At 45.9% G+C, this 18,040-nt stretch overlaps 1 protein-coding gene across 1 annotated transcript; it reads left to right on the top strand.

The window, feature by feature from the left end:
• The first annotated feature begins 194 nt into the window (after nt 1-194).
• LOC123944142 (O-sialoglycoprotein endopeptidase) lies at nt 195-6,656 on the top strand. The gene is made up of 11 exons (XM_046008968.1): nt 195-567; nt 2,207-2,326; nt 2,507-2,682; nt 4,468-4,563; nt 4,701-4,750; nt 4,895-4,973; nt 5,550-5,615; nt 5,727-5,817; nt 6,029-6,104; nt 6,204-6,302; nt 6,454-6,656. The coding sequence occupies exons 1-11, from the start codon at nt 453-455 to the stop codon at nt 6,491-6,493; spliced, it is 1,008 nt and encodes a 335-aa protein (XP_045864924.1). The 5' UTR covers nt 195-452; the 3' UTR covers nt 6,494-6,656.
• Nucleotides 6,657-18,040: the final 11,384 nt, after the last annotated feature.

The following is an 18,040-nucleotide window of genomic DNA, read 5'->3' on the forward strand; positions in this document are numbered from 1 at the left end:
TCCAAGGGACTGAAGGCCCCAGCCTTTCATTCTTGGGCTGTTTATGATGTGCCAGATGCACCACTCTTTCTACCGCCCCGACCGAAGACTCCCAGTGCTGGGCAAGAGCGGGAAAAAAATCAGTGGAGGTGTCTGGGCTGGGCCACGGGAGAGAAGTAAAGGAATGGCTAGGAATGTAAGGAGCAGATGCCGGCTCAGCGTCCCTGGCAGTTAGAAGGACAGGTCCTTGAAGGGGCCTTGATGGGTCGCCGGGACGACGGGGGTGGGGCTGGCGCGGGCAAGCGAGCCGTGGAACCCTTTGGGGCTCGTTTCGGTGCGCGCCTCTGCCTGGCACCTGGGCTTTGAGTCTTCCTGCGCGCTCCGGAATCCGCGGCCCGGCGCGGCCTGGTGAGGGCTCTACCTACGGCTCCTGTGGTAGCCAGCCCCGCTGACATTTTCTCTCAGTCCCCGCCATGCCGGCGGTGCTGGGATTTGAAGGCAGCGCTAACAAGATTGGCGTGGGAGTGGTCCGGGATGGCGCGGTGCTGGCGAACCCGCGGCGGACGTACGTCACGCCTCCGGGCACAGGTGCGTGTGTGGAGAACTAGAGTTCGTCGCGCGCTCCTCGGCACGGCAGCACTTTCCATCTGTCGAAGCGCAGGCTAGCAAAGTAGGGCGTGGGGCGCATTGTCCGCTTGTAGAGGTTTTTGCTCCGAATCTCTGAGATTATGTGACAGTATGAACATGACGGGTTGATGGTTAGAAGAGTCACAGGCACTTGGACCTGTATCTTCTGGGTTTCTTTTGCTTTTATTGAGTGCTTTTTATATACTCATCGTCAGCTGGGTGCTGGATACAAGAGTATATATTAGGAACCGCTATGGAGTCGGACGTAGGAACAAAACTACAGTATGATGAACAGTATTAACAGATGCAATCAGAATTATCTAGAATGAGGAGCGTAGAGACTTCCACCTTGGGTGTTAGACAGGAACAGTAATATTCATGTTCAATATTTGGTTTGGGGCTTATGTTCTTGACTCTTTAAGTGGAAATAATAATATCAGCATTATTGGGTCTTGAGAAATAAGTGAAAATACTAAACATATTACAACTCATCTAACAAATGTTATTTCTAAGTTATTATGTTGTATTTTTTTCCAAATATTTTATTTATTTATTTGACAGAGAGAGAGGTCACAAGTAGGCAGAGAGGCAGGCAGAGAGAGAAGGAGAAACAGGCTCCCCACTGAGCAGAGAGCCGGATGCGGGGCTCGGTACCAGGACCCTGAGATCATGACCTGAGCGGAAGGCAGAGACTCAAACCACTGAGCCACCCAGGCGCCCCGATTATGTTGTATCTTTTTAAAGATTTTATTTATTTATGTGTGAGAGAGAGAGCATGAGAGGAGAGAAGGTCAGAGGGAGAAACAGACTCCCTGCGGAGCTGGGAGCCCTATGTGGGACTCTATTCGGGGACTCCAGGATCATGATGTGAGCCAAAGGCAGTTGCCTGAAGCCACCCAGACGCCCCTCATACATTGTATTTTATCCACCATCCCTTAAAACTCCTGCATATAAAGGAGAAGGCAACTGACTTGCATATACCTGCAAAGCCTCCCTGAAATGGTGATGTTTTGATGGGTTACTTGTTAGAAAATATGTATCTTGTGTTTAGTAGTCACTCCTTTAGGCATTTTTGCACCAGGATTACAAAGATAAATAGCCAGTGCTTTATGATGCTCATGGTTAAACTGGGGAACTACAAATAATTATAATGCTCTAATTGTTATATGTCTAATGTGGTGTGGAGAGTATAAAGATGTGATCGTGCATGGGGTTTGTAGGGTCACAGAGAAGATCACCAAAGGGTGAAGTGAAAGGTAGCTTTCACTTGAATTGAGTCCTGAAGGCTGAGTAGGAGTTGGGTATGAAGAAGGGCATTTCTGGAGAGCTGGTCAGCCTAGCTGAATAGGCTAGAAAGAGTGTATCTGAAAACCTGGAAGACAAGATGCTTGAGGAGAGTGAAAGGGACTCTTCCTACACTGCGTAAATGTTAAAAACAAAGCAAAACAAAAAACAGTTTCTTTGCCAGTAAAATGGGTTTATTCAGGAAGAGTAGAGAATTGCAATTTGGATCAGGGAATCTATGGCAAAACCATAGGCAAGTCTACCTGCCTTTGCTCTAGAAAAACCCTGTGATCTCTGACCTGTGTCCATCTCCTAGGATTCCTTCCAGGTGATACTGCTAGGCATCACCGAGCTGTTATCCTGGACCTGCTACAGGAGGCATTGACAGAGGCTGGATTAACCTCCCAGGATATTGATTGCATTGCCTACACCAAAGGTATAGCTGGGATAGTGGTTGACAATGGAAGAATATACCTGGAACCTGGCTAGGTTAGAAGAGCCGGCTCCTCTCCTTTCCTACCACCACTACCCCAACCTCACCTCTTGCATTCCTTACTTTCCTCAGCTGTTTTTCCCAGTGTCCATAGGATTCTAACTCCCATTTCTGTCCCCCTAGGCCCTGGCATGGGTGCCCCACTGGTTTCTGTCGCTGTTGTGGCCCGTACTGTGGCCCAGCTGTGGAATAAGCCATTGCTGGGCGTGAACCACTGTATAGGCCACATTGAGATGGGTCGCCTTATCACCGGAGCCACCAGCCCAACTGTGCTGTATGTCAGTGGAGGAAACACACAGGTATTTGGAGTACTCCATCATTCCCTCGTAATTTCTAAGGCACTGTACCAGCAACTTTCATGTACTCAGTGTGGCACCCGCAAGAACAAAGCTGGGCTCATCTGAACCTAAAATGTTATGCACTAGAAAACAGACAGGAAAGTTTGCAATACTGCAGGTTTGGGCAGGATAATCAAGATACTGGATGGCATTTATTTATGTATGTATGTATTTACTTAAAAGATTGTACTCATTTATTAGAGAGACAGAGAGAGAGCATAAGCAGGGGAGAGGGAGAAGCCGACGACTTCCCCCTGAACAGGGAGCTCAGTGCGGGGCTTGATCCAAGGACCTTGGGATCATGACCTGAGTGGAAAGCAGAAGCTTTAGTGACTGAGACACCCAGGCGCCCCTTACATGGTTTTTATGTATGTGGTTATAAAGATAAGAAATTCCCAATTTAGAAAAAAAAGAATGGTAAAGATGGAAGCCTTCAAAATAACGAAAGCTTTCTTTGTTTTGTTAATCTGAAGCTTATTTTTTCTCTGTATCTTAGCAATTAAAACTAAGGGGCACTATGTGATTTGTTTCTTCACAATAATTGCATGTTTTGTTTTATGTTACTGGTAGTAAATAGAAGTTATTGATCTAAGAGTGTGAAAATAGAAATAATTTTAAAAACATTTTATAAGTGGTAGAAGGCATTTTAAGTTTATAGGTGAAGCCAGAGTTGTTTGGAGTACCATACAAGACCTTTCTCGGTTGTGATTGGAGAACTCTATTCTTTCTTTCCCACGGAACACCTGATGGGGTTATTTTCAGAAAAAGTCATCCTCCCCAGCTAATGAAAGGCTTAAAACTTCATTTTGTGACATAGTTATTTAGGATGAAGCACATATTCCTATAAAAATGATGTGGGAACTTTTACAGGTAGAGGACATGTGGCTGGCAGGGGCCCGAAGTATGGCATACAAAATTAGGGACTTGGGGTGTGCACAGTAGCAACGGAGCCTTGCAAGAGTTACTGAAGAGAAGCAGTGATGGTTTTCTCTTCTTCCCTCTTGAAACCTGTTAAGGTGGGAAAACAGGGAAGATGATTGTGTAGAGAAGTAGAAAGGCAGGATTTTTTTTTTCCCCTTTCCCTTTTGTGGCCAGCCTTTTAACAGCAGATTACAGTCTATATCAGAATGGAAGGAAATCCTCAGCAGCATCGGAAAGGGAAAAGGACTTCTTATGGTCTTAAGGAAACACTGAATGTCAGAAGTATGCATGTCACTGGGTGGTAGATATTCTCTGGTAGAAGCTGGTCATATGTGAAGAGTGAACATAAGTTGATTGCCATGCTGAGTTGGATATGTTATTAGTGTGATCCAATAAAGGATTTTTGGAGGTTTTCAACTCTGCCTCTTGTGTTGTTTCCAAATAACACTGCCCTGGTAGAATAGTCTAGAAGGACTCTGGTTCCGTGCCTCTAAGCTGGAAAGTCCATAGTGTCAAGACTGCCTTTAAAGGATGTATTAGGAACCTCCAAGCTAGAAAAATGTATTTGAAATGAGAATTGCTTCTACCCTGACCTAGGCTGCCTTCTGTAGGTTAGGAATCTGCTCTGGGAATCCTCAGGGTACATGTAAACTTCTGAGATAAGAGCTATGAAAAAGTACTTATTCAGGGTTTGGGTGAGTTCTTCTGTTCCATTTTTTATTGGAAGCTGCAGCGGCCATGTTGATCCTCTGCTATGTTCTTCCCCAAAGCCAAATACTCCTCTTTACAGACTTGAGGTTTCATGGACATCCTCATCACCCTTAGGTGATTGCATATTCAGAACATCGTTACCGCATCTTTGGGGAAACCATCGATATTGCTGTGGGTAATTGTCTGGATCGTTTTGCTCGAGTGCTGAAGGTAAGCCACTGGGGCTAGAAAAAAACACAAGGTATGGATAAATTTCTGGGGAGCCATGGAAATGGAAGTAGGAAATAGTGAATTAGTTTCTTATGCTTTCTGAATATCTGATTCCATCCTCTTTTTCCTTCTGCTAGATTTCTAATGACCCAAGTCCAGGCTACAATATTGAACAGATGGCAAAGCGGTAAGGTTACATAAGAGGGAGAAGGCTGACTGGTGGGTCTTCTGGGATTTCCTGTACATACAGTAAGGAGGTTTGGGAGCGCTTTGGAGGGTGAGCAGTCAGCTGACTAAAGGCTTCATGCCTCATACACTCACTCCCACACAGAGGCAAGAAGCTAGTTGAGCTGCCATATACTGTGAAGGGGATGGACGTTTCATTCTCAGGGATACTGTCTTTCATTGAGGTGAGTGTGGGACAGGTGAGGAGAGAGCACCGCCATGCTTTTTAATGAGGCGTACCTGTTTTGCTCACTATTGTATTTCCTGTCTGTAGCGTAGTTCTGGTCTGTGTTAATGATGCTAACTAAATTCATTAAGCAAATATTTATTAAACATCTGTGTGCCAGGCACTGCTCCAGGCAATAGCAGTACAGCATAGAGCAAAATAAAAATCTCTTTCTACTTGGCACTTACATTCTATTGGGGGGGGTGGTAGTGACAAAGAAACAAGTGGGGGCAGAAGATAATAACATAATAAGGGTCAGATAATGATAAGCATTAGGGAGAAAGTTAAGCCGCGGAAGGGGTTGGGAGGGTTGGGGGTGCCAGGCAGACATTTGTGATTATTGAATCCCAAATAAATGCTGCCCATTCCATAGCTCAGTGCCAGTGAAAGGCAAAGTGCGGTGTAGACATGCTGGTAAGTGGAATTGTAGTGAGACACAGTGATCCTCCAGGCACACTAATTTTTGCTCTCATGTCATGCCCAAACCATACATTTATTTATTTATTTATTTATTTATTTTCTTCTTTAATTATAGGATGTAGCCCAGCGCATGCTGGCCACAGGCGAGTGTACTCCTGAGGATTTATGTTTCTCTCTGCAGGTAATGGGATAAAATGCTGGGAGAGACCCAGTTGGGTCTGGAGGAGCTTTTACGTAGTAGAACAGAACCAGGATCCCCTCTGGTGTTCTCACCTTAATCTTTCCCCCACAGGAAACCGTGTTTGCAATGCTGGTCGAGATCACAGAGCGAGCCATGGCACATTGTGGCTCCCAGGAGGCCCTCATCGTGGGAGGTGTGGGGTGTATGTATCATTGAACTGTGCGCCTCTTTCCTGTTCTTGGACCTTAGTGTCTTCCTCCTGCTAGTCTAAATCTCTTAAGGGTTTGGGAAAATTAGAAGTTTCTGCTTCCTAGCTTGCCCCCAAACTTCTACTTCATAATTGTAAGTAAATACACATGAGGTGTACAGCTGGACCACACAGAAAGGGCTACCTACCCCCTACCTCCTCATAGGTAATTTGAGGCTGCAGGAAATGATGGAGACAATGTGCCAGGAACGTGGAGCCCGGCTTTTTGCCACAGATGAGAGGTAACGGCCCTTTCCCTTTCTTGATTTATTCTTTTTTTCCTCCAATTACTATGATTCTTCACCCTTGAATCCCAAATTTCGTATCTTTTTTCTTTCCAGATTCTGCATTGACAATGGAGCCATGATAGCCCAGGCTGGCTGGGAGATGTTTCGGGCAGGACACAGGACCCCCCTTAGTGATTCTGGGATCACACAGAGGTGTGTATCCTCCTGGCAGGGGTAGATAGGATTATATGGGAGGTAGGCAAAAATCAACAGGGAAGAGGGTCCAGAATCATGAGGGTAGAGAGGAATGGAAACTTCTAAGGGATAGCTCTCCAGCAGGTTTTCTGTGTTTTTTTTTCCACAGGTATCGGACAGATGAAGTAGAAGTGACCTGGAGGGACTAACAGGGTTAACAGGATCAGAGTAGGTAGTGCCCTAAGTGGAGCCTATGGGAACTTGGGCCTTGATCTCTGTCCTGACCTGAGTGTCCTGGCAAGGCTATGGACTCCTGTCTCCCATCGTTTGAACCTCAGGTTGACTCAGCAATAAACTGTTTTTGGTTTTGTATGTTGGTAATTGGCTTGTGTTAATCAAGAATGGCACCGGGTTGGCACTGGATAAATTCTTGTTGGTGGGGTGAGTGGGTAAGGAGGTAAGGGTCAGAGCAGGGCCTTGGCCAACTGTTCAGGGCTGCTGCTTTGAAGTTAAGATGGAGGGGCCATCTTAGGTGCTCTTCTAACATCATCTTAATAATAATATTATCATTACTAATACTATTTTAGTATCCTGCTTCATGCTGACTGCTTTGTGTTTGTCATCTCGTTTAAATTCTTTGAGGTCGGTTCTCAGGACTTGCCTCAAAATAGCCAGGAGCCAGGTCTCATTTTGTACTAATTTGTAACTAAAGAGCAAAACTGTTTCTTCTCCGTGCACTTACTCCTACATACTCCTCCATCCACTTCCAGGGGCAGGCCCCTAGGGGTGCCCTGGATCCCTCCCTCCCTGCCCCAGCTGCCAGAACTAATGTCATCTGGGCTTTATCTTGTTTGTTAGTCACCATGAGAGGTCCCAAACTACCAAGGCACCTCCAGCTCTGCACTCTAATAACCATTACTCTCCATCCCTTTTTTTGTTTTCCTTAAATTCTTTTGTGCTCTTTGGAACTAATAGCTGGTTATTCGTAAAATTGCCTATATCCTCAAGCTCTCTTCTGAATGTTCTCTTTACATTCCTGCTCAGAGCCCCGGTTTCTCCTGAGGACTCTGCTTCTCCTACCACCTCTAGTGGTGCTGTTTTCTCTCCCCCACATCCTTTGTACCACTGGCCCTGGAGGTGGTGGTGGGGGTGTCCTCATTTTTCTTCATTCTGTGTTGTCTGTTCCCTCTCATCCCTACCACACCTTAGCTTTGAAACACATGTCATTTATTAGACTATACCATGCCACAGCTGCTCCTGTTAAATCTTGATTTTAGGTGTGCCTGGATGGCTCAGTTGGTTAAGCATGTGCCTTCAGCTCAGGTTACGATCCCAGGGTCCTGGGATGGATTCCCGAGCTGGGCTCCCTGCTCAGCGGGAAGTCTGCTTCTCCCTCTTCTTCTGTCCCTCCCCCTCACTCGTGCTCTCCCTCTCTCTCAAATAAATACATTAAATCTTAAAAAAAAAAACAACAACCCAGATCTCGATTTTAGTACCTGTGTAGATCATCCTTCTAATGCTCTGGTCTCAGCTCTGTGTTCTTCCCGTGATCTTGTCCCCCTGCCCCTCCTGTAACCACTCATTCCCTTGGTCCTAGTCTAGACCTATAGCCCCACATATCTCAATCTCAGACATCCCTCCTGTCTTTCCAGCTCATTTCCTTTAGTGGACTGCGTCTGACAACCAGGCCCTGCAATCTTTTGATTTTCCTTTCCACTGACCTCATCCCCTATGTGTCTTCATTCCCCTCCTGCTGAACTCCAGTTATGAGCACTTCACTACAATGCCTCACCTCTCTTGACTTTCTTGCTTTTGTCACACTTGAACTCTTCACATACTTGATTACTAGAGCCACGCAGCTGAAAGGGCTTGCGAAAAACAGCCAGGCTAACTCGTCTTGCTTTAAATGCATCATCCTGAAACTTGGGCCACCTCACAGTATACCCTAGTCCTTTCACTCGCCTTCTTTCCAGTAACCATTTTATACCTTCTGGCCCCTCAAATCTGTGTCTCCCCTGATTTTCACTCTTTGGCTCCTATGTTAGAAGATAGAAACAATCAGAACATTCATGAGCTTCCACCACTACATCCAACCACCTTCCAGTATTTATTCCAATGTACTCTGCTTTCCCTTCTGTTCCTGTATTAACAGTATGTTGTTAATACCTGTTACTATAGGGGCGCCTGGGTGGCTCAGTGGGTTAAAGCCTCTGCCTTCGGCTAAAGTCATGATCCCAGGGTCCTGGGATCAAACCCCACATTGGGCTCCCTGCTCGACAGTGAGCCTGCTTCCCCTCTCTTTTTCTGCCACCTCTCTACCTACTTGTGATCTCTGCCTGTCAAATAAATAAATTAAATCTTTAAAAAAAAAATCCTTGTTACTATATACTCAGTTGGGATTGATTTTGCTCCCCAGAGGATACTGGTTGTCACGACTGGGAGACAGGGCTACTGGGTAGAGACCAGGGATGCTGCAAAATACCCTGCAATGTACAGAACAGCTCCTCACAAAGAATTCCCTAGACTAAAATGTCACTGGTGTCAAGGTTGAGAATCCATGCTGAAACGAACTGTCCATGCTCCTGTCCAACTACTTTGATGGTCCATCCCGTCCTCTAGCCTTTCAGGACATCTCTCAGTTCTCCCTCTTTTTCTGTTGAGTCCGTATTCCCTTTCTTTCCTAGATCTTCCTCTCAGCACACAGTTATGCTTTCATTTTCCTCATCTGAAAACACGATTGCCTCTTGCACCCATTTTCCCCTTTTAGTTGCTTCCCATTTTTCTGCTCCATTTTACAGCAAAACATCTTAAAAAGAGTTGTTCCAGTTCCTCACAACCAACTCCCTATGAAGAAGTCCACTCCACTGAGGCTGTCTTTTGTTTTTGTTTTTTTATAGGATTGTATTTATTTGCAAGGGACGGGGGAGAGAGAGAGAGAAAGCGAGCACACACATGTGTACTTGAGTATTGGGAGGGGCAGAGGGAGAAGGAGAAGCAAACTCCCTGCTGAGCAGGGGCTTGATCCCAGGAACCAGAGATCATGATCTGAGCCACCCAGGCGTCCCCACGGATAGCTGTTCTTATGGTCACCAGTGACTTCACATAGCTAACTTTAATGTCATATTTAGCTTCATCCCATGTAGGCTATCAGCAGCTTTTGACACTCCCTCTTTGAAACATTTTCTTTACTTGGCTTTAGGACACATTCTCTGGTTTGCCTCCTAGCTTACTGACTGCTCTTTGTCCCCTTTGATGGTTTCTCCTCATCTTCACAAGCTAGTAACTCTAGGGTTCAGTGTTTGGACTGCTTCTGTACACACATACCTTCAGTGCTTTTGTCCATTCTTCTACATTAAAACAATTTCAATGTGGGTGACTCCCAATTTTTTAGCCCCAACCTGAACTTCTGTTCTGAATATTTAGCTGCCAATTGGCCTTTCAACTTGGATGCGTGATAGCTATCTCAAATTTAACATACACAAAACTGAACTTTTTTCCTCCCCATCTTCATGCTGCTGACTTCGACAACCCCATCCTTCCAGTTCATGTCAAAGTGCCCTGGTGTTATTTGGCACCTGTTTTTCATGTCCTCCAATTCATCAAATCACACTGACTTTATCTTCAGAATATATCCAGAATCCTGTGTCTTCTTACACTGCTCCCACCCTAGACCAAGCCAGAATTCTCTGTCTCCGATATGGCAGTAGCTGCTGTATCTGCTTCTACCGCTGTCCACTTAAACTCCATTTTCACACAGCAGCCACAGTGAATAGTATTACCATAGAAGCCAGATTATGTTACTCTGCTGCTCAGAACCCTCTGTGTCTTCCTGTATTGCAGTAAAAGCTAGAGTCCTTCAAAGGTCTGTGAGACATTCCATGATCTGCCCTGCATCTCCACACTTACTACTTTGACCTCATTTCCTGCTATTCACCTTGTTCATTCTGTTCCAGCAACAGTGGCCTTTTTGTTTTTCCTTAAACACTGAAGATCTGCCAGCCCCTCAAGGGTCTTCATTCCTTTTTTTTTTTAAATTAATATATAGTTTATTATTTGCCCCAGGGGTACAGGTCTTTGAACCGTCAGGCTTTCACATTTCACAGCACTCACCATAGCACATACCCTCCCCAGTGTCCATAACCCAATCACCCTCCCCCACCCCCACAAACCCTCAGTTTGTTTTGTGAGTCTCTTATGGTTTGTCTCCCTCCTGATCCCACCTTGTATCATTTTTTCCTTCTCTACCCCCAAACCCTCCACTTTGCCTCTCAAATTCCTCATATCAGGGAGATCATAAGATAATTGTCTTTCTCGGGGCACCTGGGTGGCTCAGTGGGTTAAAGCCTCTGCCTTCAGCTCAGGTCTTGATCCCAGGGTCCTGGGATTGAGCCCTGCATTGGGTTCTCTGCTCAGCAGGGACCCTGCTTCCTCCTCTCTCTGCCTGCCTCTCTGCCTACTTGTGATCTCTGTCAAATAAAATCTTAAAAAAAAAGTTGTTAAAAAAAGATAATTGTCTTTCTCTGATTGACATACTTTGCTCAGCATAATACCCTCTAGTTTATCCACGTTGTTGCAAATGGTAAGATTTCTTTTGATGGCTGCATAGTATTCCATTGTGTATATATATCACATCTTTATCCATTCATCTGTTGATGGACATCTAGGTTTTTTCCATAGTTTGGCTATTGTGGACAATTGCTGCTAAACATTCAGGTGCACGTGCCCTCAGGATCTTCATTCTTGTTGCTCCCTCTGCTCAAGAGCTCTTCCTCAGCTAGAACTTGTTCCATTAGTCTCATAATCTTTAAGTCTTTGCTCTATGTTTTTTCTTTCTTTAGTGAGGACTTTCTGACAATCCTACTTAAAATTACACTCCTCCTGCACTTCTTAGCCCCCTTTCTTGTTTTATTTCTCTTCATAGCACTTATCACCTAATCTAATCGGTTTTTTTAATGATTTTATTTATTTATTTGACAGACATGAGAAGCAGGCAGAGAGAGAGAGGGAAGCAGGCTCCCCGCTGAGCAGAGAGCCCGATGCAGGGCTGAATCCCAGGACCCTGAGACCATGACCTGAGCTGAAGGCAGAGGCTTAACCCACTGAACCTCCCAGGCACTGCTAATCTCATAGTTTTATTTGTGTTTGTTGTTTGGCTCCTCCCATTAGAATAGGAACTCCACGAGATGAAGGGATTTTTATCTTGTTTTATTCATTGCTGTGTAATCTCCCAGTACTTAGAATAGGGTGGACATTCAGTTAGCATTTGCTGAATGAATGAGTAAGTTGATGTGGAGGTAAACCAGAGATAATCAAAGACTATCAAGTAAGACTTGGGCCAAAAGGTAAAACAAATTGGGATTATATGCACTTGGGAAAAGAGGAAGTTTCTGGTTATGTACTAAGTAGAAAGTGCTGATAAACACTTTTGTCATTGACAAGGAGCGACCCATAAATGGGTTGAAAATACACTGAGACATGGACATTTATAATCAGAAATTGTGGGGTGGAAGACAATGTTTGGCATACAGGTAGAAAGGTAAATTCCTCTCCATGAATATATTTGAGAATAAGAATGATCTCTGCCTCTCTTGGGGAGAGGCTTGGGGAGTTAATTTGGTAAATGGGAATCAAGCATATTATTTTGTATTAGTGTCGGGTATTACAAGTTTCTATTAATATTGTAAGATGGAATGGATCTCGGAGGGGGATTTTTTTTAGCCCTATAGACCCAGCTGGTTCTGCTTAGTAGGAAACTTTCAGGGAGCTTGGGCTCTTGGCTAAGGCTTCTCAAGATAGCCTTATAGTTTGTAAAACCAAGAGACTAAAATCGTGGCTCCTTGAGTCCCAAATTGTGGACTTCTCCTAGCTCAGTCTCTCCCGAGTCTCTTATTGGCAGTACAGGGTCAGTGTGTGCTGCTGATTTCCACGAGTGAAGACATTGGGGGATTGTCAGGCCCCTGGACAGCATCCAACTGAGTCATATATAGGGTCCCAGGGCAGGCTGACTAAAGGATCAGAGGTAGGCTCCTGTTACAGAAGGCAGTGTGAGAAAGAGAACCTGTTCCTCAGCTCACCTAGCCTTGAGACTGGCTTTACCCGCATCTTTGCTCTGTGGTTTGGAATTTCGCCAAACTCATGACTATGAGGGCGGCATCCTGGGAATATTATTGTAGGACTTCATGAAGATACATGCCACTCAGACTACACAATTAGGAAGAAAGCAGAGGACAGGTGAGCACCATGGTCACTTCCTACTCTCGGACAGTTTCCCTACTTGCTGGTCCTGTTCCTGTATACCTACTTTGATTCATCTATAAATCCTGCTCAGAGGTGTGGCCTGAAGGAACAGGAATATTGAAGTATGTTTCAGGTTCCCCCTTTAGTGGTTCTTCTTCTGCTGCTTCTCTGGTATAAGGCCACAATGTCTTCAAAAGCTTCTCAGCTGCAGAAAAAAGAAACCCCAGATTCAGCAAGGAACAGAGATCAGCTCCTCCCTACCCACTGGGGGATTTTAGAGAGGATTTTAGGGAGAAACCAAGAATATTAGGCTTCTCCATCTCACAGTGCCATGAGGGAAGCTGGGAACCCTGATTCCTGTGATGTCTGCTTTGCCAGGGAGCATCCTTCCTCAAGGAGGCCTACTCTGTCTACCCCGCCCCTCCTGGATTTGGGAAAGCTGGTTTCCTTTTATGGCTAGAGCAGCAATTGGAAACTCAAAAGCCTGTGAGAATCAGACACATAATAGCAAAGACTAAAGTGGACCAGGTGAGAACTGTGACAAACATAGGAATACCTGCCCTGTCCTTTTGGGCAGCAACTACTTGGCTCCAGCTAAGTGTGTCCCATGGGATGGAGGCCCCAAACTACCAGATGCATGTTAAATATTGGCAATTAGTTTTAAATACTGTAAATTCTGTATGATCTGAACTAAACTTGTACAGGTAAGCTCCAGTCCAGAGGCCACCAGTGTTCAACCCCTGGTCTAGAGACTCCCTCACCAGAAGTTCTTGACATGGTCCTGCACACTATTCAAGCTTACTGAATAGGACAGAGCCATGTGATAGGTGCCCACCTGGACTAAAGACCTCCAGTTCACCTCTGCTGAGGAAGGTGGGTTGCAGAATGACTAGGTGGGGCCTCATTTCTCAGGCAGGAGAGGAATGAGTTACTGTTGGTAGTTCTGGATTTCTTATGGGTGTCAACCTTGTGCTGTCTCTCACTTCCTCATCCCCTTAACAGCCTGCTCACTTACCAGGTTTCTTGTAGAATGTATAGAGCAAGAGCAGAAGGATAAGCAACATAGCAATGAGTACTGCCCACCAAGTGAGAAGGAACATGAGCAGGTGAAGCAGAGCCCAGGAGGGAGAGCCAGAGATGGTACCGATGGAAGGAAGGGCACCAGATTGCAGGGGAGAGTGAATGCTGCCTATTCTTTGTCCAAACCTCAGTGCCACCCACTCTTGTACCCCAAGGATGCTCTTCCAACTTTCCCAGGTCCTCCTAACCCAGGGCCTGACCCCGTGATAACCAGTGCCCATACTAACCAGGCAACCACCTAAGGAAGGCGTGGAGACAGTTGACAAGGGCATAGGAGCAGAGGGAAAGTTGGAGATGATGGGGGTGATGTTCAGATCAGTTTTGGGAGAGATGAAAGGTCAGGAGGTCAGTCTGCAAATGAATCATGGGTTTGAGGTTTAGAAAGACAAGTACAGGGGCGCCTGGGTGGCTCAGTGGATTAAGCCGCTGCCTTCAGCTCAGGTCATGATCTCAGGGTCCTGGGATCGAGTCCCACATTGGGCTCTCTGCTCAGCGGAGAGCCTGCTTCCCTTCCTCTCTCTCTGCCTGCCTCTCTTGTGATTTCTCTCTGTCAAATAAATAAATAAAATCTTTGAAAAAAAAAAAAGAAAGACAAGTACAGCAAATTCTGGCTTCCTTCCCTCGTACTTTATTCCCTACTCGTCACCCCAACTTCCATGCATACCACCACCAAGTTAGCAGATGTTTTTTTTCCACTTTCAGGACTAGAGATAAAGAAAAGAGGCGTGTCAGGGCCAAGCCCTAAAAGTCAGAGGTAGGGCAGTGAGGGGCAGGAGGGGAAAGGTGATTAATGAAGGCGCGTGTGGGGGTGGAGGAGGAGTACTCACCAATAAGAATAAATACTACAGGGGCCCCTTGGTGGCTCAGTGGGTTAGGGCCTCTGCCTTCGGCTCAGGTCATGATCCCAGAGTCCTGGGATCGAGCCCTGCATCGGGCTCTCTGCTCAGCAGGGCTCCTGCTTCCTCCTCTCTCTCTCTCTCTCTCTGCCTGCCTCTCTGCCTACTTGTGATCTGTCTGTCAAATAAATAAAAGCTTTAAGAAAAAAAAAAGAATAAATACTACAGCAATAAGGAATGTGAACAGATAGCCTCACGTAGTTCATGGGTCCTGCCTTAGCCTTTCCCAAAAAGCTGATGACTGGGTATAGTTTATTCTAGCAGAGCTACTCTAAGAGGGCACAGCAATCACTGGGGAATGGTCCCAGGAAGAGGGAAAATGACTGCCCCCTTCTCCTCTCGAGAGGTAGGAGGGAGTGAGCAAAGAAGAAAGAGTTGAGGGAGCTTAGGGGTCTTAAGGGGAAGAAAGGATGGGAGTAGAGTGCTGTGAGACACCTGGTAAATGAGGGATGGGAAGATGGGAGGCAGATGGAAGAGAGTTACTGTCCCTAAACTTTGCCTTGATATGCAGACAGACTTCGAATTTTTCTATATGAGCTTGGACTGTCTCTTAAACACCGGCCAACCACAATCATCTCCACCTCCCTACATTGTCATCTAATTGCTGGTTGCTGAGATGGAGCCCTCTTGTACTCCTCATCCTCCAAAAATTATGCTCTTAGGATGGCCTTAGACTCTACCTACATTTTCTCCTTTTTCCGTCAAGACTCTTGGTAAGATAACAACTAACCTGGAAGACTTCAGGGGTTGAAACAAAGCAGGAAAGGGCAGAGGACAGAAGAGCATTGAAGATTATGGGCAGTCATGAGGGGACATACAGACACCATCCATGCTCATGCCTGAGGAGAAGGGCAGGCAGAGGCAGAAATCAGTGCTTTGCAAACACAGTACATTCCCCTCATATTTTCACCTAGCTTTCCCAGAAGTTGCTGGACATACTAAATTTTATACTATCTTTGAAGGTTTTACCCTGCCCACATCAATCCCCTTAGGTCATTCTTGGTTTTTGAGCATCTACTCTGGCAGACGATGGACTAAGTAAAGTTTCTCTCAACTTCTCCTTAGGTTCACTCACCTGGTGGTGATTAGAGAGCGCATACAGGCAGGACCCTTGCTCTGCATAACTGTGGAAATCCTAGCCATACTGGTATTCTGGCCTCAGGCAGCTCCCATCCATACACCCACATCGGTCCTATTTCCTGGAGCTTCTCCAGTCATACAGGAGCCTGGAAATGAGCCTGGGAACAGACATTTCTTTGTGGGGAGAGAACCACATCGCAGAGCAGTAGGACTACTTAGGTACCATCAGTGCCAAAAGGGGGAATGGATGTTTGTTTGAAGGTGCTGGGGTGGGGAGAATGCCAAATTTTATTTTCTTAAAAAAAAGATTTTTATGTATTTGCGAGAGAGGGAGAGAGCACACAAGGAGGGGGTAAGATCAGAGGGAGAAGCAGGCTCTCCGCTGAGCAGGGAGTCCCACAAAGGGCTTGATCCCAGAAGCCTGGGATCAAGACCCAAGCTGAAGGCAGACGCTCAACTGACTGAGCCACCCAGATGCCCTGGGAATACCAGATTTGATCATCAAAGACCACCATACAATTTTTTAGTGAAATGAGGGATGGGAAGAAATGGCGAAGGAAGGTGAGGGGCTACCTGCACATAAACTACTTTTAATGTGATTGATGAAGTCTCTTGCTCATTTTATCACTTATACCCTCAGCCCTCAGAGGCAGAAAGCAGGGCTCCAGGTCATTCTGCCCAGAAGGCTGGAGCGGAGGGCCTTACTGCTTGTGTCAGAGATCCCCAGGTAGGAAGGTGTGTCCACATGATGGCAAAGATAGCTGTCTCAGGGTCCTGGAAACAACAATGGAAGCATTAGTGGTGAGAGAACGGGTAGATGGTGAGTGGGCTCCATACCTTGGTGTGGTTCTCACCTTGAGGTCTCCAGAGATGCTGATCCCTGTGAGTACCCCAGTGGCTAAAGAGAAAAAGATGGAAAACATGCCAAAGAAACTGCCCTCTGGACTTCACCACTGTGGGACCATATTTTCCAAGAAAATGCTATTTATGAAAAAGAACAGAGAAAAACTGGGTTTTGGAGGGGGCAACTCCCAGCTTCCCTTCATTCAGGCAAGATAACACCTGTATCCAGTTTACTGTCAGTGACTTAGGTTAGGCTGGGACAAATAAGGCAAGATTGTAAATTAGTCAGTCCAGGGACCTATAAGACTTAGTGTTCTGATGGCCAACTTGCAGATGACATATGGAATCAGGGGTCTTTTCTGGGGAGATGTGGGCTAATGAGGTGCCCTGCTCCAAGGGGAGGTGACATTTTGAGGCATGCATTCCCTTTAATACATTTCTCAGCCAGCTTCCCATTGTCTCACCTGGGCACCCAAAGAAGAAAGTGGCTGGTCAGTTGGGGTTTGTGGGAGGAATGTTCTAGCAGATAGTTGATGAAAGAGGATTTGGGGGTGGGGCGCCTAGGTGGCTCAGTTAATTATGTGTCTGCCTAACCCAGGGTCCTGGGACCCAGCAGGGGAGTCTATCCTCCCATAGCCCCTGCTTGTGCTTTCTCTCAATGTCAAATAAATAAATATTTTAATATTTTTTAAGAAGAGGGGGGGATCAGGAAGATTGGAGGAATACTATGGGTGTTTAAAAAAAAAAAAAAAGGAGAAGTGAGTGGAAGGGAAGGAGGAACTACCACCTCCTCACTCTCTTCTCCCTCTTAAGTTCCGTTTCCCATCGGCCTCTTCCCATAAAGGAGTCTGGCTAAATGGGTGTCCTTTTTCTTCTTGCCTCAAATTGCAAAGTGTCCCTTCCCTTACTAGAAGGGTGGATCTCAAGATTGTGAATATCTGGGAGCTGGAAATGGCATTTCTCATCTGGTAGTCTTGTCTAGTGCTCATCCTAGCAGATCCCTAGAATACATCCTTATTTTTCCCTGAAAGAGTTGGCATATGGAGTCTGTTCCAGCAAATCTGCCCAGTTTCAGGTTGGGTCCTTGAGAATCTGCTCTGCCAGCTACACACACACACACACACACTTCCACATCTCCCCACATTTGGCCCTTTCCCGATCTGTCCAGCTCTTATGGCCATCCCCTCAGTTACTCTTACCCTCACCTTGAATCCCTGGCCACTGCCTTAGACCTCCACTCCATACTGCCCATTGCCAAGCACAAAAGGACCATCAGGGTCACCAGGCCCACCAACACTAACTCATTTTCCAGATCTGTGTTAGGTAGCTGCACCCATGCTCCTGGAAGGGCAGAGACTTTATTGACTGATTTGATGCCTCTACCTGATTCTTAAAATGACTTGTCCAGGCTGGAGTCAACAAAAAGTGCAGGCTGGTGGTCAGCAGATTTGGGAAGAGGGCATATCAAAGAAGAGGATGAACATTACCTGAAGCAGGTTTGAAAAGATCTCTGTGAAAACTGCCTTGTTCATAGCCATGACTTGTTAGCCAAAGCGAAGGTGATCCAGATGGAACCGCCAAGTGCTAGACCCAGGCTTCTTGAAATAGGAAATAGTGCCA

Source organism: Meles meles, chromosome 6 (genome assembly GCF_922984935.1).
Source record: "Meles meles chromosome 6, mMelMel3.1 paternal haplotype, whole genome shotgun sequence".
In the NCBI taxonomy this organism is placed as follows: domain Eukaryota; kingdom Metazoa; phylum Chordata; class Mammalia; order Carnivora; family Mustelidae; genus Meles; species Meles meles.